Source organism: Lolium rigidum, chromosome 5 (genome assembly GCF_022539505.1).
Source record: "Lolium rigidum isolate FL_2022 chromosome 5, APGP_CSIRO_Lrig_0.1, whole genome shotgun sequence".
NCBI lineage: Eukaryota > Viridiplantae > Streptophyta > Magnoliopsida > Poales > Poaceae > Lolium > Lolium rigidum.
Window position 1 is genome coordinate 236,380,508 of NC_061512.1, and position 13,022 is coordinate 236,393,529.

At 47.0% G+C, this 13,022-nt stretch overlaps 1 protein-coding gene across 1 annotated transcript; it reads right to left on the bottom strand.

Annotated features, from left to right (window-relative positions):
* Positions 1-8,124: 8,124 nt before the first annotated feature.
* LOC124658317 (L-ascorbate oxidase-like) lies at positions 8,125-10,070 on the bottom strand. The gene is made up of 2 exons (XM_047196678.1): positions 9,638-10,070; positions 8,125-9,535 (listed from the first exon to the last, which is right to left on the bottom strand). Exons 1-2 carry the CDS (start codon positions 10,010-10,012, stop codon positions 8,192-8,194), a joined length of 1,719 nt encoding a protein of 572 aa, XP_047052634.1. The 5' UTR covers positions 10,013-10,070; the 3' UTR covers positions 8,125-8,191.
* Positions 10,071-13,022: the final 2,952 nt, after the last annotated feature.

The window sequence follows — 13,022 nt, forward strand, 5'->3', positions numbered from 1 at the left end:
TCACAAGGACTGTGCCGACGGCGTCCATGACCATCTCCACCTCCAGGAGCCAGGAGGGTCCTGCTGCTGACGCCTCCACCTCCATCTGCAGCTCCCCACCTCCATCGCCATGGGCTTCACCATGCCTGCATCTGGCAGGCAAAGAACTCTTCATCAATTTACTTGTAAGTTCATCTACTAATCCCTCTGTTAGGTGCTCTAAGATATGATCAGATTATGTTAATGTTCTCCCCTAATGACGTTTTAAAACTAACAGCAGGATCCCAAAATCCGTAATGTTCAGGGAATAATTCTGCACCGGAAAAAAAGATATCCCTGCCTAAGCCAAACTGCACGCACTGGTATCCACAAAGCTGATTGGTATGGTTGGTTAGTGGGCACGAAGCAATGACCATGTAAAAACACTCACCATTTTGACAACTTAAATGTTCAGACCATATATTTGAGATCTGAGCCAAAACAAAACAAAGAACTTTATATAATGAAGTTGTACCAGTATATTAGTAGCGCTTACGGTGGTAACCCTGATCCCTGAAGGGCCGGAAGGGTCATCTTCTACATAATTGCTTGGGTAGAACTAACGAAAAATAAACAGAAAAGAGGCTTAATGCAAAGGAGCACTCAAGACATCTCCCGTTCATAGAAGTGGAACCTGAGGTTCGACCAAGGGGTGAACAATTATCCATACGAAATAATTTACATGACGCCGCATCCAGGTGACCTGATCAGCGTTGGCTGCAGAAGTTCAGATCGCCTTCTAACTCCAGCATAGTAGCAAGCTTCCATTGTAATTAGTACAAAAGCGATATAACCTGCAAATAAATCGTTGGTATTTTGGAGAGCTTGAAAGAAAACTGGGAGAGAATAACAGAAATCGAAACTGCCTCCGGCGATGATTGGCTGCCCCCATGTTACCTAGCCTGTTGTCAGCAATGTTCTTGACATCCAATCCAAGTGCCTCTCGCCTCCGATGGTCCTAGAGAACTGTCTCTCGCATGAACTGGCGGACATCGGCAGTGCTCTAGACACGGCATCATCCACCTGGCACCTGCGGCTTGATATTCAATGTAAATTAAAATTAAGAGTAAGAGAATAAGAGATGAGAACTTGATCTGTACCAATGCCAGTAGTACGTACTCTGTAATATCCAATCAACTCGGTGGGGAAAAACGTCAAGCAGCTTTCGAGCCGGGCAGGAGCGCAACCTGAAAAATTGAGAAACATAGGCAGCCGGATTAGAAAAGAAAGGAGAGTAGAGGCCGGCGCCAGACATGGCGACGGGAGTGTAGGCGGGCGCGGTCGATGTAGAATTGTAGATGGCAGCACGGGGGTAGTTATGTAAGATGGAGGGCGGGGCGGCTCATCCCTGGCTGAAACGGACTGTTTCTACTCCATGAATGCAGGATTGCATCAAGCAGTTTCATGAGCATTAGAGCATCCCCAGCCGTTGGGGCTCCCCACGCCGAAATCCGGCGTTATTTAGCGCCGGATGGATGAAGTTTTTGGTCTGGGGAGGCCATTTTTCCAGCCGCGAGCCCATGGACGCGCACCCACCGCGTGCATAGCGACGGCGCAGTCACCGGGAAGGGCAATCGTCGGAGTTCCCTCGACGCATTGAACCGTCGCGAAGTGGACTGGAGAGCCGAAACGACTCGTCGGGAACGGTCGAAGTGGCCTCGATGCGAGAACCGCCGTAATGGAGCACGAACTCCGCGGAAGAGCAACCGCCGCTCTCTTTCGTCGAGAGACCTACATATACGGTTTCCGACGGCCGACGCCATTCATCTGTTCTCTCGTCGATCACCATCCTCCGTCAACCATGAGCGATCTCTCTTGGCCATCGGACACCGACAGCGAGGGGAAGCCGCCTGGATGGCGACATTGGTGGGACAAAGCTGCATCGTCCAGCAGCGACGATTCCCCTCCGCCGGCCAGCGAGGACGACGACGAGGAGGACGAGGAGGAGGCCGAAGAGGCCAAGGAGCAGGCCGAGGAAGAGGCCGAGGAAAAGGAGGAGGAAGAGGCCGAGGAAAAGGAGGAGGACGACGAAGAGGCTGAGGACACTGACGAGGAGGAGGAGTCAACTTCCTCCGACGAGGAGGTGACGAGCTGGAAGCGTCGCCGCGACGACGATGAGGCGGGGCCTTCTAAGAAGAAGAAGTAGTTTAAGTTAGTTTTAAAGTTTTTATATGTAATTTTTATGTTTATTCGAATTATATTCGAAATATATATAATCTATCTATGTTGCACCACTTGAGAGTTCAAAGCTTTCGTTCGACGACGGTATTGCCGTAGATTGGGAAGACGAGGGTTTTGCCGTAGATCGGGAAGACGAGGGTTTTGCCGTAGATCGGAGGCCATTGTCGCCGACAAGTTGGGGCCACGCGCGCTTTCGTTTCGTCCGGAGTCCCCGAGCGCTCCCCGGGGGGCCGGGGATGGCGTGGGATCGCCGGATGAATTTAGGCCCAAATCCGGACGAAAACGAGGAACCGGGGGCGCGACTGGGCCGAATTACGCCGTCCGGATGGAAAAAACGCTCGCCGGGGGCCTGTTCGGGGGGACGAGTGGAGATGCTCTTATGGAGGAGGCCACAGGTCGCGGAAGCGGAAGCGGATGAGATGGTGCGTCGATTGCCATTTCTCTCTCTTCAAAACAAACCGTCATCCAGTCGATGCGACATGGCTTCCCGACTCCCGAGCCCAGATAGGAAGTGCGGAGAGACGTTCTGGCGTGGTAGAAAGCGAGGTGATACGCATTGCGCAAGCCTAGAAAAAAAGAGATGACGTGGACGCATGAGAGGCTAGAAAAATCACGTAGTGGGAATATACAATTTAGAGATAAAAGATAAAAGATAAATGCAACCAATGAAGGATAACATGGTGGCATGATTTTAGGAGAAGAGAAAACTGAACTCATGTAACGGAACGTGTGCAGAATCGTGCAGTTTTTTTCTTTTGATTAGGTGGCAAATTATCTTTGGTGGCAAGCTATGATTGGTTGGAGGTGGATGATGAGGTGGATACCTTGCATGTGCAGGAAAATGGGATCACCTATTAAGAATAGAAAGATAGGGCTTTGCCCACAAACAATAGATCACAAGTTTTACTCCAATCTGAGTTCTAACGGATACCTTCCTGAGAGAGTCCAGATTGAATCGGTAGTCTTTCCATCGCCCAGTATTTTCAGTGTACGTGATCAGCAGTCACCCTCTCCGCTCCACACTGGCATCCCACGTCTTACGGGCGTACGGCTCGAGGCTTGGTCTGCAGGGATGCACATCTAGAGGGACGAGCGTGACGACGCAGCACCTACACAGGGAAGTTGCGTCCTGCTCCGTCTGCTCCTTCAACGCCACCACCACATACCTCTTGGCCGCCATGGAAGCCGTTGTGGCCGGCCGCGCCGCTCGTGCCTTTCCTCATCTTGGTTTGCATCGTTGCGACGGGACCAGCGGCCCCACTGGAGTCGACCGGTCGGAGAAAGAGTCGGTGCTGTGGAGGGAGCCGAGCTGGAGCAGACGGGGAGGCGTGTAGGCAGTTTGAGGCGAGGCAGGGCCTGTGGGCCTGAGGTGGTTGCCTTCGGCCGATAGGGGCATGTGTTGGAGTGCAACCGGGCACCTGACGAGGATGCGGGGCACAACGGCCGTCGATGCAGGAAGAGGAGGCGCCGCGCCTAGACTGGACCTGGAACTACATTACGAGGATTACAAGTTCACAACCCACTGCTGCTTGAGCCTTCAGACCGTAGAACCATGTTTAACTGAAAAACCAGATGACTACAAATCATCAGTAGTGAACCATGCGGCTCAGCAGGGATTGTCTTTGCGAATTGATCGCTAGAACATGTCATCACATCACTTAGTCTGTCTATCAAGTAGACATGTATATGCTAGCGCCAACGACAGTCTGAACCTCATCCTCACATGGTTTAATCGTGCGTTATAACACATGCTGACATGACACTCGAGGTTAAAAGAGTAGATCAAATAAAAGTTGAATCTTAAAAATAATAGTAGATCAAATTTATACATATTACAATTAATTTGTGTACTTTTAACTTGATGTATGGATTATAATCATGTGTATTTGGATAGTTGTGTTCTATGGTTTAGGTACTTAACACAAATCAATAAATACAGATTGATAAAATTTGAGTCCATCTAAATATTTTTTTGAGGGTGAAATGGTCCATCTAATTATCAGTAAACCCATGGGGGGAATATTTAGAGAGATCTCTAAGTTCACATAATAGAAAATCGAATTTCACCGCGACTCATGCTATGTTGGAGATACTGCAAAAAGGGCAATTTGATGCTAGAATCACAATGGTCGATAGATTTTTGGAAAGAGTTGAAGCTCTCCGCTTTCTTCTTCGAAAAGTTAATTTTTTCTTCTTTTTTTCCATTTTGGTGCATGGGCCTGGAGGGGTGAAGGGGAGCACAAAAGTTGGTAGGACCAAAGAAATTGCCAGGGGACAATTTTACATGATTTTGAAAAGGAATACATGACTTTATTCTACTCTCTACTTATTCGGATGTGTCCCGTAGCAACGCACGGGTATTCAACTAGTTATCATATTCTAGTAAACTCACTGTGATCAAATCTACTATCTCTGCAATGCCAATATTTGCTATGTGTACTCTCATGGTGCAGCTAACAATCCTTGATCACATTGAGAAATCTTGCAGAATATTCTTATGGAACTATAGAAATATTCAAAGAAATGGAAGATGTCTCTAGCAAGTTGGAAAAATGTCTGTCTCCCTAAGAAAAATGGAGGATTAGGTGTGCTTAACCTCAGAGTGCAAAACCAGGCACTAATTATCAAATTCCTGTACAAGTTCTACAACAAGAAAGACATACCTTGGGTACATCTTATATGGGAAGCTCATTATAGCAATGAAAAAGTTCCTCTTGGTAAATCCATCAAAGGTTCCTTTTGGTGGAGGGATTGTACTGCCCTTATTGATATTTTCAAGCAGCATGCCATATGTAATCCAAGATCTGGAAAATCTACTCTCCTATGGAAGGATAAATGGAAAGATAATCCTCTGTATCTCAGGCTACCACATTTACATTCCTTTGCTAAAAACCAAGACATAACTGTCGAATCTGCCTTACAGTACTATGAAAATGATTTTCAAGATATTTTTCACCAGCCTCTCTCTATGGTTGCTACACAACAATGTGATGATTTAAGGAGAATGCTTACTGCTATCCCACAGCAACCTGAGAATGACTCATGGACTTTCAGTTGGGGAGAAGGATACTCTACTAAGAAAATGTATAACGCTATTATCAAGCCCCCGGAAGCACCTGCTCCTTTTCAATGGATTTGGAATCTTGTTGTCTGCCTAAACACAAGTTCTTTTTATGGCTTCTATTGTTGGATAGACTAAATACAAGAGACATGATGACTCGGAAGAACTTTTATGTGGAAACAAGTGAATGTGTTCTCTGTCTAAATGAACCAAATGAGCACCTGATCCATCTGTTCTTTGAATGTGAATTCAGTCAAGCATTCTGGTGGGCTCTTAATATGGAGTGGGATACGAATCTGTCACTACATGAACTGCTTATTGAAGGAAAAAAGCCGACAAAATAATATTTGTTTCAAAGAAGCTCTTCTAATTGGCTGTTGGAGCATATGGAATCATCGAAATAAAATCATTTTTGAGAATGAAGACATTAGTATAGACAGATGTCTGGCCATGTTCAAGGAATCCTTTTCCATCATTATGTATAGAGATAAACCTAGTCTCAAAGAAGGAATGCAACAATGGTTAGATACCTTGTGAATGCACTTCCCCTGTTTATGTAATAAACTGTACAGCTGGCCTTTTGGCTCTTTATAAATGAAAATGGCACAGTAGGGGTCTTCCCTACTGTATGTGCTTAAAAAAAAGTACGCCATGCTGGATACTCGACTTGGATTTGAAATAGCTAGGAGGTGCTGGCTGCTACCATTCCACAACAACCCCGTTGATTGCCTCAAGGTTTTTGGAAAATACTAATAAGAAATAATGTAAATGTAATGTCTCATCACATGAGCAAAGCATTATATTCTCAATGAACCCATAGTTAGATGAAGTCACGTCTACTACACCAAACACATTTTTTTTCTCCAATTTTAGGGTACAACCATAAAGATAAGTTGTGTAGATATGTAACTAGGTGGATAAACTATATGACAATCTTACAAGATACACCTAGCAATATAATATACACAGATAAGCAAGATAACAACAAGTAAAGTTTAGAAATAACCACAAGTTGGGGAAAACGATTAATTTCCCGGAATTGCCTCCTTTAGGGGAGGTAAGTCGAGAGGTTTGGCCACAAGTTCCAGAACTTCCGCTGACCTCCCTTCCAAGTTCTTGTGCAACATCCATGCTAAACTCTTGGTGGTCAGAAGTTCCGAACCAACTTCCGGTCCAACTTTTGGCTCCTACACATGAAGGTGCACCACTTGGTGCAACTCAAAATAGAGGTGCGAATGTCCGGGCCAAAGGTTGCCGCAGAATTTCCGGAGTGGAACATCCGAAACCCCACATGATATAAATTCTAGAGGGCCTCTCATAACCATGGGAAGGCTTAGTGAGTGCTATAATACTATCTGTGTACGTGATTCCACCCAACCTTCCAACATGGAACTCCCTTGATAGTACGTTTTTATGCCTCAACAAAATAAGAAACATGGAAACCTGTCTTCACTCTTTTCACTTTTGGTGTGTTGACAACCGTCTTGTGAAATTCTTTGAATATTCTTAACGCACTTAAGCACAAAATTAATATTTGAATTATGAATTCATCCATACAAAAACCACTTTAGGAACGAAACGCCCCTCCAATCCCCCTTTTTGGTCTTCGCTGGCAGCACAACAGTTTACACAAATAAATGATACTATGAAAGAAGCAAAACAAGTGATCCATAAACTATAGATGGGCTTCCCCTAGAAGTGTTCATTACTTTATTTTTGCATTGGAAGATAAAATACACAATGACTATGATGAACACTCCCCTCTAGATTTTATAGACCACTACACAAGTCAAGATAAGATGGGTAAGAGATAATGTAAATAACTTGCACAATCTAAGACATCATATAAGAAGGTAGAGACTAGCAAAAGATCGGTCATAAGCAATAACATAGCCTTTGACCAACATAATTAAACGGGAATGGAATGTCTTTATAGACCACTAAACAAATGCAGGATAGCATGGATAATAGTTAAGGCATATAACTTGTGCAATCTATGACATGGTAGAAGGAGGGCTAGCTTAAGATATATCATAGGCAATATCATAGTCTTTAACCAACATAATTTACCATGGCATGTCTTACCTACACAAAAATAAAACAAAGTTCAACAAACCATACCAAATGGAGTTCAACATGCAAACTAAGATAAAGTGGTACACAAGATCATAAGAATCAAAGAGATAACGGAAATTTGTTCCCAACCCTGTAAAATACATGATATTTGTGCGGAAGTCGGGGCACATGCACCAAGGTGCGCCACAAAATAATAGCAGTATATCATAGAGATTGATGATTGTTGCAATTCATCATTAGTGCTTGAGTCGATCATAATTATCGTATGCCATAAACACGCGGAATTTTCTTTATCAAGGGGCATGGTGATGATATCCACTAGTTGTTTGCATGTACCTACATTAGAGAGTTCAATATCTCCATGGTTGACATGGTCCCGGATGAAGTTATGAAATATACTTTGTCTTACTATGTTGCACGAGGTTGTAGGTGATCTTGATAGCACCCTCACACTGTCACGATGAAGAGACACTTTGTCACAAGTGACATCATAATCCATTAAAGTTTGCTCCATCCAATCTGAGAGGCGGGTGACACACAGCAAGCTGCTGGGGTGTACTTATATAAATTGTTATGCACCTCTGTAATAGCCATGATGCTGTTTTTACCTATTCAGTTCAATTGTTTTGTCGTTTTTGAGACAATATATTGTCTCCCCCACTCTTTGACAAATTATATTAATCTATGGGTATTATCCACTTGCTGCTTGCTTATAATAGATGTAATTGTACAATCAATATAATGATTTACAATGTTTATTACTGTGAATGCCGAGACAGGCGGCGTGAAATCATGCCCTAAAACAAAGTAGTAATCGATCATAGATAGACATGTGATTGTGGAAGTTCATTCCACTTAATGGAGTCCCTTGGATAGTCCGCAACCCATGATGGATGATGGCAGCCGGCCGACCCTCTTAACGCCCTCCTCAAAGACCACACCCATACCCATGAACACATGCGCCTCCACATGGCAGTGGAAGAGCCACACCCCTGGGTTGTTTGCGTGGAACCTCAGTGCCGTCCACCCATCTGGGTGCAGCGGCACCGTGTTCTTCATAATTGGATTCTTCACATTCATAAGCTTCCATGCATCCGAAGCCGGATCAAACTTGCCGTCGCCATGGCCGAGCACCCAGAAGTCGTGTCCATGGAGGTGCCACGGATGCGTCTCGCTCTTGTTGTTGAGCATGTTGGAGTTCTGCAACACCACGTCCACCACTGAGTCAAATGCCAGCCGGTACACCGGGCTGCCAATAGTCCCGTTCGTCAGCGCCGGCGCGGAGATGTCGTGGCCTTTGTGGTCATACGTGTCCAACGGCGGGCGTTGGTCGTACGCAGCGGTGAGGTCGTGCTTCATCGACACGAGGTAGGGCGTCGGCGGGAAGTGGAGGGACACACCGTTTATAGTCCACTTGGTCTGGCCCTCGATTTGGTTCTGCGTGTTGAGCAGGAGCAGCGTGCGGTCGGCTCTCGCTGGCGCCGGCACGACGTACCCCGGGTGCGCGGCAATGGCCCTGCTCTGTTCCACCCTGATGGCTGTGTTGTTCCATGGCGGGCCAGTCGTTGGGGTAGTGGGTGGTGTCTTCCACGGGTCGTTGCCGGTGTAGCTCACGATGGCCTTGCCGCTGGGAGTCGTGGGGTTGCGGCCAACGATGTGGGATGTGGCCCAGTAGTTCCTCCTCGGGTCCTGGTCGGCCTTGACCAGCACGGAGTATGTCTCGCCGGAGTAGATGAAGAGATTCCTTACCACAAACGGCCGGACGTAGTGGCCGTCCGCCTCCACCACTGTCATCCAGTGGCCCTCTATCTCGAAGCTGAGCGACGAAAGCGACGTGAGGCTGCCGATGCGGAGGAGATATGTTTTCCCAGGCACGACGGTGAATAGTGTAGGCAATGCACAGTCTGGGTGGGAGTTGTTGCATGTTCCTGTGGCGGTAGACAGCTTCGAGCAGTTGAACATTCCTCGGCCGTTGATTAGGAGAGACTCGGGCTCACCGACGAAGACCAAGGGCTTGGCAGCAAGACCCGTGGCCTGATCGTAGACGCTCTTGTGCCACCAGTCTTCGAGAAGGACGGTTTGCTCCTCGTCGTACGTGAAGGGCTCCCTGCCGCCGCCTGGAACGGTCACGACGATCATGCCGTTGAGCCCCGCCACGCGCTGCATGCCGTAGTGAGAATGGTACAAATACGTGCCAGCCTGAAATCACGTAAACACTTCGTTCAGTGCTCATGGATATGAAGTATTGACCACGAAAACGATGAGCTTGTATACGTCGTGCAATGTAGTTCGATTTCTTACCCTGTCGACGACAAATGTGTAGGTGAACGTTTCGCCGGGCAGGATAGGGCACTGCGTCACGCCACCGACTCCGTCAGCCCAGGGCGTGTCAATCTGGCGGATGCCATGCCAGTGGATGGCCGTGTTCTCGGTCTCGAGCTTGTTATTCACGGTGACGACGATGGTGTCGCCCTGCGTGGCGTGGATGGTCGGGCCAGGGGCCTCTCCGTTGACGGTTACGGCGAGCTTCTCGAAGCAGTCGGGGGACTTGTACTGGTAGGAGATGTCCCATGTATGGTTATGCACCATGCCCTCCGCCAGCAGCACGCTGCCGAAGCAGAAGCAGAAGGAGAGGACGGCGGTGGCGGTAACGAGTGGCCTTGCCGACGGCAGCATAGTGCCGACCGATAAATCGAAGGATGTAGATGCGTTGGGCAAAACTGTTGGAGCTCGCAAGCTGTGGATCACTGTTGGTTTGTGATTTCTTGTGTTTGTGTAGAGAATAGAAGGCTCTTACGATGAAGCTCCCAATATATAGTTTCGAGGAGGTTGTGCATACGATACACGGTCAGATTCCCTCAAAGAGTTGGTATGTGATGGTTGAGCTGAGTTGAATCGTTCCACATGTCGTAAGTCAGTACACGCACAGACTTTTACATTGGCAATTACGGAGTAGTTAACTAGACGACCATTGAATAGCTCTTTCTCTTACTGTGTGGTTTAAAACCGTCGGTCAGGCCCCACCGAGGCATGCGTGCGTCAGACCGGATCCGGTTACGCGACGATGGCTGCAGACGTCAGGCAATGACAAATACATCATCCTCCTTGGACCCGATCAGAACCTTCGAGCTAGCATCGGCTGCTGACCAATGTGAGAAGCTCTCTCCTAGGGCCGGCGGAGATAATCTCTAGATTAGGTAGAGAGATTCTCATAACAGCTGATGCACAAATCAACATACAGTGGCACCAAAAGAAAATTACGTGAAAAACCTCTCCAGGTTAGAGGAAAAAAATCACTTGCCGAAGCCCACTCGAATCTTCTTTCACTATTATCAAATAGGAATACAACTTGATTTTCTCTAGACAGCACTAGAGAATCGCATACGTGAAGATACACATAGATCTTAGATGCCAACAACAAAATTTCAGGGGGCGAGAGCTATATATGGATTGAAGCAATCTTACCAAAGGTGTTGTAACCACAATTTGATGGAGACAAGATGGTGGTTCTGGACTACACAACCTTGTGGGCGACACCCGGTGATAGATTTGAGCTTCTTCCTTCAACTTCCATTCCTTTTGTTCCCTTTTTTATTTTCTTCTTCAATGGAGGCTATCTTGGAATTTTCATCACTCCACCTTGTGGTGGTTGGATGGGAGGCTTAAATTATCCCTTCTCTCACGTCACTAAAACAATGTGCTGCATACATGATGGATTTTTTTGGCGGAACAAATAAAAACTGCCTGCAAAAGTTGTTTTCCCAGCGGATGGGCTTTCTCAGCGGCTAACAAGGGGGACAGATAGATATGAACATGTCCATACATGCAGCTTGTTGTGCCGTGGTAGGTGGATGGAGAGGCCGGCACATTGTAACGCGGGGGAAGATGGATAGAGGAATATAATAGTGTGCCCTGCATTGTGCGCGACGTTTACAGTTAGTCCGAGGTCGAGCACCTCACGTTGACTGCCCACCAACGTCTCACTGACTGGTGTGATCCGTCACCGCTGAGCCGTTTGTTTCGTCATTACCACGCATGTGAAGTATCCCGCATCAGTATACTTATCGCTCCGCAACCTCTCCCGACATCTCTCACCACCGCAATGGCAATGATTGTAGAGGCACATCAAAATGCAGAATCCTGAAGGTGCTAAGAGCATCGGTGACAACAACATGGTGAACGATTGGAGGGGAAAACGCTGCCGGAGTCGGTTGCTCCTGTGCCTCCATCAATATCATCACCATCGATGCTGAATAGGCAAGTAAGCAACTAGAGGGAGTGAATAGGAGCTACACATTTTTTTAGCTTTATCAATTTTTATGGCGGTGCAAGGAAAGTAAAGGTGATAGTTTTGGAAACTAGGTGAGCCTATATGATGCAAGGATAAACAAGCAAGTACAAGTAGGTAGGAACAACAAAGAAACGAACTAAAGGAGTCGAGACAACCGAGCCGGTGGCGGAGCGGAGATGCGCGAGATGTTTCCGATAGTTCCTTCCCAAGGGAAGTACATCTAGGTTGAAGGGGTGCGGAACCACGAAGGTTGACAACCACCACAAAGGCGTCACCATATTCCTCGGTGAACACACCACCAAGGCGTACTGCGGTGACCCAGTATACCACTGCATGTTGTAGTATACAAGTCGTTGATATGATCTTCATGAAGAGACTTCTTCACAAATATTACATCCCTCAGAGTGGTACAACAGAAATATTGCAGGCCATAATACTCCATATTATATTACAAACATGGTCTTAACAAGTTGATATTCTCATAGGTCCGATGAGAACACCCTACGATATTACTAAAGTACTCTTACAACTCAAACTGAATAGACATGACGAGCTCAGCAATGATACGTCTCCGACGTATCGATAATTTCTTATGTTCCATGCCACATTATTGATGTTATCTACATGTTTTATGCACACTTTATGTCATATTCGTGCATTTTCTGGAACTAACCTATTAACAAGATGCCGAAGTGCCGATTCTTTGTTTTCTGCTGTTTTTGGTTTCAGAAATCCTAGTAAGGAAATATTCTCGGAATTGGACGAAATCAAAGCCCAGGGGCCTATTTTTCCACGAAGCTTCCAGAAGTCCGAAGACGAGACGAAGAGGGGCCACGGGGTGGCCAAACCCTAGGGCGGCGTGGCCCCACCCCTGGCCGCGCCGGCCTATGGTGTGGGCCCCCCGTGCCGCCTCTTGACTTGCCCTTCCGCCTACTTAAAGCCTCCGTGACGAAACCCCCAGTACCGAGAGCCACGATACGGAAAACCTTCCAGAGACGCCGTCGCCGCCGATCCCATCTCGGGGGATCCAGGAGATCGCCTCCGGCACCCTGCCGGAGAGGGGAATCATCTCCCGGAGGACTCTACGCCGCCATGGTCGCCTCCGGTGTGATGTGTGAGTAGTCTACCCCTGGACTATGGGTCCATAGCAGTAGCTAGATGGTTGTCTTCTCCCCATTGTGCTATCATTGTCGGATCTTGTGAGCTGCCTATCATGATCAAGATCATCTATCCGTAATTCTATATGTTGCGTTTGTTGGGATCCGATGAATAGAGAATACTTGTTATGTTGATTATCAAAGTTATGCTTATGTGTTGTTTATGATCTTGCATGCTCTCCGTTACTAGTAGATGCTCTGGCCAAGTAGATGCTTGTAACTCCAAGAGGGAGTACTT

Excerpts from the sequence above, each read along its gene's own strand:
- LOC124658317 (XM_047196678.1), bottom strand. The coding sequence starts at position 10,012 with ATGCTGCCGTCGGCAAGGCCACTCGTTACCGCCACCGCCGTCCTCTCC. Across the intron at positions 9,536-9,637 it reads ACACATTTGTCGTCGACAGG|GCTGGCACGTATTTGTACCA; the intron begins GTAAGAAATCGA and ends ACGTGATTTCAG.